The sequence below is a fragment of the Pleuronectes platessa genome, chromosome 3, assembly GCF_947347685.1.
Source record: "Pleuronectes platessa chromosome 3, fPlePla1.1, whole genome shotgun sequence".
In the NCBI taxonomy this organism is placed as follows: domain Eukaryota; kingdom Metazoa; phylum Chordata; class Actinopteri; order Pleuronectiformes; family Pleuronectidae; genus Pleuronectes; species Pleuronectes platessa.
The window spans coordinates 11,619,326-11,631,969 of record NC_070628.1 but is presented as its reverse complement, the minus strand read 5'-3'; the positions used below and the strand labels follow the sequence as shown (position 1 = coordinate 11,631,969).

At 39.3% G+C, this 12,644-nt stretch overlaps 1 protein-coding gene and 1 pseudogene across 1 annotated transcript; both read right to left on the bottom strand.

The window, feature by feature from the left end:
* Positions 1 to 1,649: 1,649 nt before the first annotated feature.
* Positions 1,650 to 5,716, bottom strand: LOC128430651 (solute carrier family 22 member 7-like; annotated as a pseudogene).
* A 1,906-nt stretch (positions 5,717 to 7,622) lies between these two features.
* Positions 7,623 to 11,238, bottom strand: LOC128430641 (solute carrier family 22 member 7). Its single transcript, XM_053416750.1, has 9 exons — positions 10,837 to 11,238; positions 10,506 to 10,609; positions 9,944 to 10,098; positions 9,659 to 9,827; positions 9,445 to 9,568; positions 9,239 to 9,348; positions 8,153 to 8,367; positions 7,950 to 8,058; positions 7,623 to 7,833 (listed from the first exon to the last, which is right to left on the bottom strand). The coding sequence occupies exons 1-9, from the start codon at positions 11,215 to 11,217 to the stop codon at positions 7,623 to 7,625; spliced, it is 1,578 nt and encodes a 525-aa protein (XP_053272725.1). The 5' UTR covers positions 11,218 to 11,238.
* Positions 11,239 to 12,644: the final 1,406 nt, after the last annotated feature.

The following is a 12,644-nucleotide window of genomic DNA, read 5'->3' as shown; positions in this document are numbered from 1 at the left end:
ATTAACTTCAGTCTATGTAACACAACTGCCCCCCCCCCCCTCCTCTCTTCTTTCCCCAAACGGTTGAGGTAGATGGCCGCCCACTTTGAATCTGGTCCTGCTATAGGTTTCTTCTTGTTTTCGCTGCATCACGACACCCATTGGGAAATGTCATTTCATCCGACACTAACGTTCACTTGGATTTTGGCCAGTTGTCACTTAATGATCAGCTTATTTCCGTTGTCCAAAGTAACGGTGACCTCGTAGACGTCTGGAAACGTGTCTGCAGACGGAAACTGCACTGACTGGTGGAGGCAAACCCCTGTAGTTCATTTAAAGACTTTCATTTGATCCCATACGTGTACGTTGTAAAGAATTCACAGATAAACTTTAACTTCTCATTTCGCATAAATAGAATACAGGCATTTATTAGATAGACAATAAGACTATAATGCAGTTACAGGCTAGATGACATTTATAAATTAAAGCACTTTTCACAACTGTGTTTCACTATATTATTGTTTAACTTTTAATAAACCATTTTTTAAACTTTAGGTAAATTTTTTTAAGGAAGAGTAGTGGAAATAAAGTCATCCAAGTGTTGAGCTTGAAGCCTGTGATGTTGAAGCTGATGCCATAAAATGCGTCGCTACACAAAACCTAGAGGTAGAGAAAATGGAAACTCATGTAATCGAGTAACAGTTCCTTGATACACGTTCACTTAGTTTTTCATCTGTTTCTTTGAAAAGTAAAACCAACCCTGTCTTAGAAATAAAAATGTAAATACATTTCGACGTAAAGCCACTGGGCTTAATGGTGATGTGAATACAGACCAGTACTCAGGACCAGTTTCCTCATTTTGGGTGGTGTAAAACCCTCAGGGTAACCTTTGGCGTTTTGAGCTGCTGTTGTAAAGTTGAAAAGGTAAATATTATACCTCCGTTAACCTCTATGTTATACAACTGTTCCTGCCTCTGACTCTGGATCTGCTAGATGTTTCCTGTTGTTTTCTCTGCACAAACGTTTGTTTGAGGTGCAAACTGTTGTGGTTTCATCATATTATTGTGAAGTCGTATGATGCTACTTGGCTTCATACAAAAAAAAGAAATAACATTAATTGGAATTGAGATTGATTTGTGGGATTGTGAAGCATTACAGGTAATAATTAAAGCAGGAGTCTCAGGATTTAATAAAATGAGTCATCTTTTATTTAATTGCATTACATCATGAAGAAAAAACCATAAATCAGTGGTAGTAGCAGAGGTAATGCATTTGTTTAAATGTTTAGTAAAACTGTCTCGACCAAAGTCCTTTGGGGGAAAACGATTTTGGACATTTTAGCTGAATTGAAATTGCAAAAGCTGCTTCTACAAACATCGTAGTGTGCAATCTGAAACAGCCTAAAATATAACAAAATAAAAAACAAGTTAAAAGTCACAATGCATAATATTTTGTCTGTGCGTACTTGGTAAGTTGAGTGGGTGGAGAATAAACTTAAGGCTTAAAAGACAGGAAGCATTTGTCAGGTGGCCACAATCATGACTCATTTAAATGTTACATCATATCACGGAACTTTGGAAACAAACTTATTAGTCAGTAGGTTTCTAACAACTGCATGCAACCGCTGCATTGTGTTCATACTGGTCTTTAAGTTGAAATGAAGAAAACCCTTAAGGTGGTGACTACTCGTTGGATGTGGAGATTGAGCGCCTTCTGAAACACACACACACACAAATATTTTATTATCGCTCACTGTGAATGTCTGGATGCAAAGTAAGAGTAAAATGGGGACCAGTACCTAATCTGCTCCACATCCTCAACAGTCTCTGGTAGACGGATGTTTTTTGTCTCAGGAAGACACAAAGCTGAGAAACCCGCAGTAAAAGCCACCAGGAAGAAGATGGTACTCGGGAAAGGGATCCACACTTCTTTCAGAAGTAAGATCAGTGGGGATATAGACACACCCAGACGTGCCATGAAGGAGCTGTAACCTAATCCATTTTGTCTGTGGAACAGAAGAAAGCATCACGTCTGACCACAGAAGAAGGATTTCGGATTCACAAGACTACTGCAACTCCCTTAAACCCCAAATTTATACAAGAAGAACACATGATTCTGGTTCTCAAGCACTGAGTTTTCCAAATGTCTCAGTCAACGTGGCTCTTGAAAGAAGCCTCTGGATAATCATGTTTGCAGAAGTGTGAAATATAAACTCTGTACTGACCTGAGGACTGTGGGATACAGCTCTGTTGTGTACAGATATACAGTCGTAAAAGCTGCCTCTGCAAACATCTTGCCCAAAGCTGCTACAGCTGTCCGATACAGTCCCATCTCTGCAAAGTTACCAAAGATCATTTTAAAACATCTTACTTTAACATTTAAAACTAAAATGTGCAGAATTTGATCAAAATTAAACTGGCATCTCCCAGTTTGAAGTTATCCAGTGTCATCATTTTTTTTTTTTTTGCAGTCATAATAGAAGAGGCACCATAACGTTAGTCTCTCATCAAAGACACACACCAGAATGGATCATTTACCTTGAGGTATAAGCATGCCGCAGAATATACACAGTCCGGTCAGAATAAGAGATCCGGACTGATTTAATCTTCGACCAATTTTGTCCAAGGTGAAAAAGATGAAGAATTTCGCTGGGATTTCAATTGCACCATAGATGAACTGGGTGAGATAAATGTTCACACCAAATCCGGTGACATTCAAGCTGATTCCGTAGTAAGTACAGGCCACTCCAAACCTATGAAGGAAAGAAAAGAAGAGACATTTAACATGTAATACAAGAGAAGACAATTGTTTTAGTGTGAACGTTGTCTCTTTTTTGGCAAATCAATTACACTCCGAAACACTTCAAAATAATAGTACTTCTTATGTAGGTGTGAACCAGATAGTTACTGCATCACATGACATGTGTGTATTAATAACATTATATCAGTACTTCATAAATACATATAATGGTTGTTGTCAAAATCACCAAATTCTAATTGTTTTAAAAACAAACATTGCTGTTCTCAGGTTGAGCCATCATACACAGACAGGAGAGTAAACATATGTAATACTTGTATAAGGTTAAGAAGGTCAACTCAGTAATTACAACACAGTACCACACAATGCCAGTGAGAAGAGCCAGCCTCCTCATTCTGGGAGTCTTCACAAGGTCCAGATAGGAATATTTTCTGTTTTCATCTTCTACAAATATCACTTTGGACAGAAACTGGAGAATGACACGAAAGTTTAGTCAGACAAATGGAACAGTACCAGGTGGGAGTTTCGAAATTGTGCAAAATTCGGAACCTCCGGCTTTAGGTCTGCCATGAACTGCTCCCTGTGGTTGAACTTTGCACACTTGCTCAGGTAGAAATGAGCACTGTCCACCTTCCCGTTGCTGATAAGCCACCTGGACGACTCAGGGAGCCACCTGTGACAACATATGTTTTAGTAAGCGACCACATTTGAACAGGTTTTCATATAAATTCATGAGTCACAGCTGAAAACTAGAAGTCATGTTGTAAATAAGGGTTAAAATAATCTATAACTGTGTGAAATTGTGTTGTGTGCTTTTATCTAGACAACATTCTTCGAGGTTCAGTGTGTAAGGTTTCGGTGAAATGGATATTGAAATCTATTGAAATAATCCCAGTGATGTTTTTTTACTACTGTGTTTACTTAATTTTTAAATCAGGAGTGGGTCCTCACAGAGGCCGCCGTGTTTTTTACAGGAGCCCTGATTGGACAAACTATTGAAGGCTACTGCAGGTTTTCTTTCATGATTGGAAGGGGAGGGTGAGTTGAGGGGTGTTCAGCTGCAACATGCAACGTCACCTCTAGATGTCACTAGATTCTACACACTGAACCTTTAATATGTGCGTCACATTTGACAGTTTATTGAATGATTCAATATGAGGTGATTATTTTTCCTTACCACCAACAGATCATTGCCAGAAACAGCGGGGTGCTTAACGTGGCCATCAGGTATCTCCAGTCGTTCACAAAATAGGCTACAAGCGGTAGTACAGCAGTAAAGATACTCCAGTCCAGGCTTATTAAAATGGCCACTGCAGTTCGATGCTTGATGTCCACCCATTCAATGCCTGTTATGATCAATGACAACACAACACATATAATACAACATACTTTTGTGTAAAAACAGAAACATCTTGTGTATATGAAACAAGTCATATTTGTTGTCTGGTTCTTTATATAAATATTTATTGAGGTAAAAACTAAAAATCCCCCCAAAATGTTATCGTTGCAGGGTATAGTTTAGTTCTTAAAACGGGGGTACATGAGAGAATTCAACTTTTTTGTAAAATACTTTCTGATAAGCAAGATGTAGTGTCCTAACTACCCAATATGAGCCAGCATAACAGCTGCTGTCTAATTACACATCTATAATATAGTCCTACACATATGAAGAAACAGAATTGGAGTATTTAGGCTCATTTGCATATTATTTCTTGACCTTGGTCATATGCACATTTAAAGGTAGTCTGTCCTAACAGAACATTATATGTGAAGAATGAGTGAAATCACTGCAACAAACTTTGTTTTACAGGAGGAACATGGCTCACATGCGTTTGAACTAGGAATAAGATAAATATAAGAAGGATTATAAAGTAAGTCTCACAAAGGACAGTGCTGATGATACTTATCCCAGAAAGTCCAACTCCAGTCAAAAACCTCATAGCAGCAAACATCATGAAATTATGTGAGAAAGCACTCGCAAATCCAAAGATTGTGGTCATGATGTAAGACACTAGGAGAGCTCTTCTCCTGCCTAACCTGAGCAACGGAAAATGAGAAACAGATGATGAGTTAATAATGACCTAATATACAAATGAACAGATATATATTCCTTCATTTGAAGTTACTAAATAATCTAAAATATATAAATATAAATAGTTTTAACTTTAAATGTTCTTTTGTCAGTATCTCAACAAATCCAGCTCATCTGTTGCTAACTGCATTATTTGCATAGTGAATGAACAATGACAGCTGCACAGTGGCTATACTGCAAACTAAATCTATCATCAATAATTATTACTTTTGCAAACAAATAATTCAATCATGTGAATTTCCCTTGTATATCTAAAAATATGTCATAAAGTAGTGAAAACATGGAAAGGTTTCTAATTTAACATTTGACATGATCACCTGTCACCGAGGTATCCAAATATTGCAGCTCCGAGCATGACGCCCATGAAAAAGATTGTGATTGTGGCTGTGTTCATTCTTCTATTATCACAAACCAGATCCCACTATGGAGAGAGAAAGGTCAAAACGAACCAGAATTAGTTTGTCGCTTTGTAAATACAATAAATAAATACATAAAACTCACCTCTGTGGCCAGAGTGGACTTGAAGGTGCTGTGATCGTACACCCATCCGTTCTGACATGACACCGTGGGCAGGTCGGTAACGTTGGAGGAGTCGAGCAGCAGGTGATACTGAGGCTCTGTGAACATCTGACAGGAGCTCGGAGTCCCATCCTCCTGCACCGGAGCACCGACGACAAGCTTCTCCTTCTGGGACAAATTCCCAAAGATCCCTCCATCATCCAGGGAGCTGATGTCGCAGCGGTGAGCGGGCACGGCCGCGATGAAGTTGTTCATCAAGAAGTGAAAAGGCAAAGTCATCCGCGGAATCACCATCATGATGATAAACCCTATCTGGAATCTTCCAAAGCCATCTACCTCTGCCAGCACATTCTCAAACTTCATTTCTATAATAAGTGACACCACGCAGCTCTGAAAATACTAGAAATGTTCACAGAGAAGAAGTTTGAAAGTGAGACAGTGGCCTGTTTGCATACTGGTACATGTAGCTAGTTAATGGTCAGCTATGAGACTTTGCTCACGCCGCTGTATAAAAATTGTCGGAAAAGTAAAATATTTTTTTTAATAAATAATTCGCTAAGGCCTGTGGAAGAGGAAGACAGTTGACCCACTTTGGTCCAAATAGATTAATCTGTTATATACTGTCATTATCATAATTTGGCCGACGTTCATGTTCCCCAGAGGACGAATCTTTGTGACACAAGATACTAATAGGAAACCAAACATTGCAATTTTCCAGCAGCATAACACAGCTACAAACTAAAAACAGTAAATACAGTAAATATTGAAAGTAATACACTCTTCAAACTCCAGACATTTTTATTTTTGTCTTTAATAAATCAATTGAATCTAATAACATCTGCATCCAGGACATGGTCAAACGTTACACCCCAGCACGTTCACTCCGCTCTGCTTCGGCCAATCGGCTCGTTGCTCCCTCACTGCGAGCTAAACACTAATCAACTTCACGATTGTTTGCTGTCCTGGCTCCTAATGATGGATTGAGCTCCCCATCGACATCAGAAAGTTTACACATCTTCCGCCGCAAACTAAAAACATACCTCATCCGACTATAACTTAAATAAAACAATAAAAAACAATACTAACAATTTTTGAAACTAACAATTTAGTAGCACTTAAATGGCGTTTACTTATAGCTCTTTGTAGTTTTGCCTTATTTTGAAGAAATTGTACTTTCTTGATTCTTGTTGGTCTGGGTCTGTACCCTCGGGGTTGAATGCACTTATTGTAAATCGCTTTGGATAAAAGCGTCAGCTAAATGAAATGTAATGTAATAAGTTTATGCAGTGAGAATGAGTATCTATTTGGAAACATGATATTAGAGCATAAAATATCTGTAAAGTTTTGTGCATAACAGACAGCCAGGGATATAAAACCAACCCATCTAACCTCCTTCTTCTGTGTACATTACCAGTAGGTCCCAAACAGCCTGTATCATAACAACGTTCTAGCACATCAGCAATGTCATCAGCAATCACTCCCATAGATCCATCCAGGTTTCTCTGCAGTGTCCTGTCAGGTGGAGCCTGGATCACCTTGATATGAAATTCAAACCTATGTTCCAATATATACTTTTAACTTCAAAACTGAAATGAGTGGGGACAGAATGAACTGAACTTTACTTTACAATTGAAACTTGAATTTGATCATTTATGAGGCTTTTTGTATGTTCTGTATTCATGTTGCACTGTATTGTTCAAAACGTACCTGTGTACTTATCCTTGCTGTTCATACTTTGGGCTCCTAAATAAGGTCTGTACTTTCAACTTTAAAGCCTTAACTTCTGCAAATCCCAACCATTACATAATTCAACACACACGCACGCTCCAATTTAGTTTATTTCCAACTTCCAATATTTACACTTACGTTTCTTTAGTTTATTTATACTTTTTTAAGTGCAGTACATTATTTGCATTTCTTTATTTACGTTGGTCTTGTTGACTCCTGACAAACCGTTATTGTGCTTTTCCACAATGTCATTTTGTCAATATCATTGAACCCATCCTCAATTATTCCAGTTGTAGAACAACATCACCATCTTTTATTGAATCTCCTTCTTCCTTGTTGATTGTACACTGCAATACAGGTAGAACAAAAGTTAGTGATTTTATTGTGCCTGGGTTACAGAGCTGAAGGAAAGACACCAGCAAATGATTATAATACGTAAATTATTGCAGACGATGTTATGAATGTTAAACTATAAGGGTACGGATTTCTACTTTCCTTTTCAGCGTTGAGTTATTCTTTAGCTGTGAACTTCCTGTCATAATCCTCGTTACCTGGGTTTCTCAATGTCTTGAATGAACTCGGGCAGTCGGGTGTTTAATGTTTCAGGCAGGAGCGAAGCCACCAAACCAGACCCGACCGCCACGGCACAGTAAGTAGCCGGGGGGAGGAGATACCACACGTCCTCCAGCAGCATGATGAGCGGGGATATGGACACGCCGAGCCGTGCCAAAAACGAGGTGTAGCCTAAACCATTCTGCCTGAAAAATCAAAGTCCCGTGGTTAATTCAAACCTTGTTTGTGTGCAGCCAACTGAACAAAACACAAAATCATTGGCTGTGTTCAACCTTAGTTAATGAGTCTGTTATTGACTGACCGCACGACCGTAGGATAGAGTTCAGTAGTGTAGAGGAACATGATGGTGAACGCAGCCTCTGCCATGGCTTTTCCAAGGACTGCTATCACGGTTCGAGTGACCCATTGATCTGACAGACATTGTTTAGAAAAATATCATCATAAATACGGACGAAAAATGAGAATTCACCAAAATTACATGACGGACTAGAAACCAAAAATGACCTTTTGAGACAAACATGTTGATGAAGAGACACAACCCTGCCAACAGCAAGGTGCCCGACTCGCCAGGTCTCCTACCGACTTTCTCCAGGAAGAAATACACAGCGATCTTCATCGGCATTTCAATGGATGCAAATATTAACTGCGTGAGATATGTGTTAAGTCCAAATCCGGTTATGTTCAGCGATATCCCATAATATGTGAATGCAACTCCAAACCTAAAAAGAAAAAACATGGCTGTATACATGAGTTAAGCATTGCTATGACAATGTAATTTATTGTTGCAGCATAGAGGATTGATTATTAGCATGTAAAGTTCCTTGAGATAGTGTTTGCTATGATTTGTTGTTATACAAATAGAATGGAATTTGAAGTTGCTTTGAGTACTTGAAGTATCATCTTTCATTTTATATCATATTACGTAAAACGATTATTATTTAGTATTTAGAAATATAGTATCAATGAGTGGTGTGGACAATAAAATCTTTACGTTGTCAAGTCACACATGTTGAATGAATTAGTTATTTACATATATAAATTATATAAAGGACTGTGCTTTTGAAATAACACTGAAACATTATATAAAAATATCTACACTGAAATCCCTGTTTATCATTTTATTTAATTGAGGGGAAAAAAAACATCCATTATCCTAGCTTTAAAAAAATACTGACATTACTTCGGTCACAAGCTCAATACCAGCATAGGCTGCTCTGTACTTACCTCAAAAGAATAGTTTGGTATTTTGGGAAATATCTTTATTTGTTTTCTCTCTAGAGGTTTAATCACACGTTTTATGTCTGAGTACTAAAAGTGGAGAATGAGAGCTAAGCTAAGCTGACTTGGTCCAAAGTTTAAAAATGCACCAACAACATGGTTTGTTTGGTTATTTCCACGAACAGAAAAAGTTGAGATGACACAGGCCGGCTTAGTTTTAATAATTGAGCGGATCCGGGGGAACAGGCTGTCCACATTCCCTTCCTAATGCCACACCAACATAATCCTCTCCCGGTTACTTAACAACATGTCAGACAGTAGATGAGGTATTTCCTGAGCTGTTGAATACTTTAACATTAACCTCACACTCACCATACGACCCCCGAGCAAATAGCAAGTGTCCTAATATTTCTAGTCCTGAAAAGATCCACAAACGTGTACTTCCTGTCTGCAATTTCCATTTGGGCAGATTCCTGTAATGTCTGTGAGAGAGCACAAACAAACCGGGTCAAACACATCTTTCTTTTTAAATTACTGAAGGTTGGCCGCTGAGCAAAGTAAACTTGACTGGACTGTACCAATGGTGTGATGTTGGCCATGCATTCGGTTCTGTTGTTCATCTTGGCACATTCCATGATGTAATGATAAGCTTCTTCTGTCCTCCCCTTTACCAAGAGCCACCTGGCAGACTCTGGAAGCCACCTGACGGGAGGAACACGGCGAGTTCGGTGCCTCATCAACCGCTCATTGTTTTTTCAATAGTGCAAAGTTGAAAGTATGAAGTTTTGATACCTCCAAGTGAAGAGGGAGAGTATCAGGGGCGTGGTCACAATGAGCATCAGCCTCCTCCACTCGTTTATACCATAAGCAAGTCCAACCAGAAGCCAGTTCCCAATAGTCCAGTCCAGACTGATGATTATACCAGAGAAGGTCCTGTGTTCAATGCTGAACCATTCCACATCTGCAGAGAGATGGCAGCACAGAAGATGGCACATCAAGAGCTTTCATTCCTTCATACTAAAATACAAAACATTTTTCTCTTTTGAATTTGAATTGTTTTAACACCTGCCTACTCACTAAGAACGATGGAGATGATGCTTATTCCGGCGAGCGACATTCCTGTAAAAAATCTCATGATGACAAATAATATATAGGACGGGGAGAAAGCACTGAGCAGCGCAAATGTCATGGACGTCACGTAAGAGGCCAGCAGAAGAGGCCGGCGCCCAAACCTGGTGGTGGAAAGAGGACGTGGAGAGTTGTGATCAGAGCTCTGGGTTAAATTACCTGCATGTCCATTCAAAATGAACAGGATATAACTTATATACAGTCAAGTGATTCAATAATTTCACATCTACTTCATTCATCTTGAACTTACTGCTACGTGATTTATGTTTATTTTCAATATTTCATTGTGAAATTGTGAAATTGTGCAAAGAAAAAAAAGCCTTTTTACATAAGTTGGGCATGTAAAATGCAGTCTTATCAATTCTACTCATGCTGTAGTTTTTACTGTTTTCATCATACATTATTAGTATGCATTATTATTGTTTTTTCTTAACTCATGAATAGTTTGTTGCATATGGGACTTTTTGGACATAAAGTACAGCCTGCAATTTCCTTTAAATTGAAATCTTACCTGTCACTTAGAAATCCAAACAAAGGCGCTCCACACATAACCCCGATGAAGAAAGCAGTGGCTGTTGCCTTGTTCAGCCCTTTGCTGCTGCACACGAGATCCCACTGCAAAGAACACATTGAGAAGATATTACAATATGTAGCCTACCTTTTAGTTTTTACAGTGATCCAAGAAAGGTTAAAATGTCGTGAATTCTAAAATGAATTTGAAATGATTTTTTTTTGCATTATTTCCACTTTATTTAATTATAAAGTCACCCACATAAAAAAAAGGGAAAATATGACTTTATGGTCTTTTAGGAACACATGTTGATTTCTTTAACGATGCTTACCTCTGTCGCCAAAGTAGATCTAAAGGTGCTGTTGTCATACACCCATCCATTTTGACACTGAACAGTTGGAGCCTCCTCGCTGCCGTTCGACCCAGACAGACGTTGATATTGAGGCTGAGAAAACATCTGACAGGAGCTCAGGGTCCCGTCCCGCTCTGCTGGAACACCGACAACCAGCTTCTCCGGCCGAGTTAGATTCCCGAAGAGGTCTCCATCGTCCAGAGCGCTGACGTTGCAGTGGTGAGCGGGAACGGCCGCCATGAAGTTGTTCAGCAGAAAGTGACATGGCAGCGTGATGCGAGAGAGGACCTGAATCAAGACCAGCTGGATTTGGAATCTTCCAAATCCATTGATCTCCGAGAGGATGGTGTCAAATTTCATGTTGCTGCGCTGCGAGAGTCGGCGAGAAGCAATATGCTGCAGCGGTGATGTGAATTAAAATGACAGGAGACTGAATGAGACACATTTACCAGCACCAGGTTAAACATTACAGTTTTGCTACACATTCTCATGCACTGTGGGAAGTACAGGATTCAAAGATACATTAAGGGTTCTCAACAGACAGGGAGACGTCAATTTGAAGCAACACTTTGTAACTTTGCAACAACATTTGAATGGCGGATATTACCCATGATCCTCGGCTTCCCGAAATAGTAGAGCTGCTGCTGTAGCAAATACACCAAACCCTGTTTACAATTCTTCATATCATAAAGTTTCCTGGCTGAACATCTAAGATAAACGCTGGTGTTCAATAACTTCTAAGTCTTCTCAACTAAGCTACAGTTCAGGATTACTCTTGCACCCGCTGGGCCTGTTTACAGTTACAGTCTCAGAGGAGATAGTACCCGCTCACTTTGGTTATGTAGAGCAAGAACAGATGTTCAGGGTGAGGACTGGGAATAAAAGAGGCTCCGTTCTCCCTATAACAAGTCAGTGAACCATTAAAATAATTATGAAGCGGCTATTTTAAGGTAAAATAGTTGTATGTTACTTTAACACATGACATACAGAGCCTCACACTTGTAAATATCAATGGACCTCTAGGGGGCTGTCATGGCTACATTGTTTTGTCCGCACCTTCTAACGCAAACAAACTTAGTTTTAATCAAAATGACTGGTTTGAAAAGTACTTCGGACCAGGAGATCAAAATATGAAAACGCTGTTGCAGGGAAAAATGTAAGTTAAAACATCATTAACATGAACACTGAGCTCCATAGGAAGGCTCACCAGCATTTTACTGGGTATGTTACTGTTTGGTGGAGGAGATGGACCGAGGATGCAGAGGTTATAACAAAAAAGGGGATTTAATATACAAAAAAGGTCTTTAACAAGACAAAAACAAACATTAACACTAAGGTGTAAACTTCTGGCGACAAGGCGCACAGTGAACAAGGAGGCAGGAGAAGCTGGTCGAGACAGCAGTACAAAACAAACCTTATCTTACACGTGTGGAAACGAGTAGACAACAACGAGTACAAACCGACGAGGACAAAGGGAAACACAGAGGCTTAAATACAGAGGAAAGGAAGGGGCAATTACGCACAGGTGAAACACATGAGGATTGGGCATGACAATCAACCACAGGAAGTAAAGACTGAAACCACACACAAGGAACAGGAAACAGAAAATACCAAAAGATTGAAATTAACAAACTAAAATGACAGGACGTCACAGGGTACTAATAACTGTAGTTTCTGGAGTTCCATATTACTTCCCCAACCAACCATTTCAAATTCAGATTTAGTTCCATGTATGGGCATCACGGTCCTACAGAGCAGTACTCTTACCTCATCCATCTACTGTACAG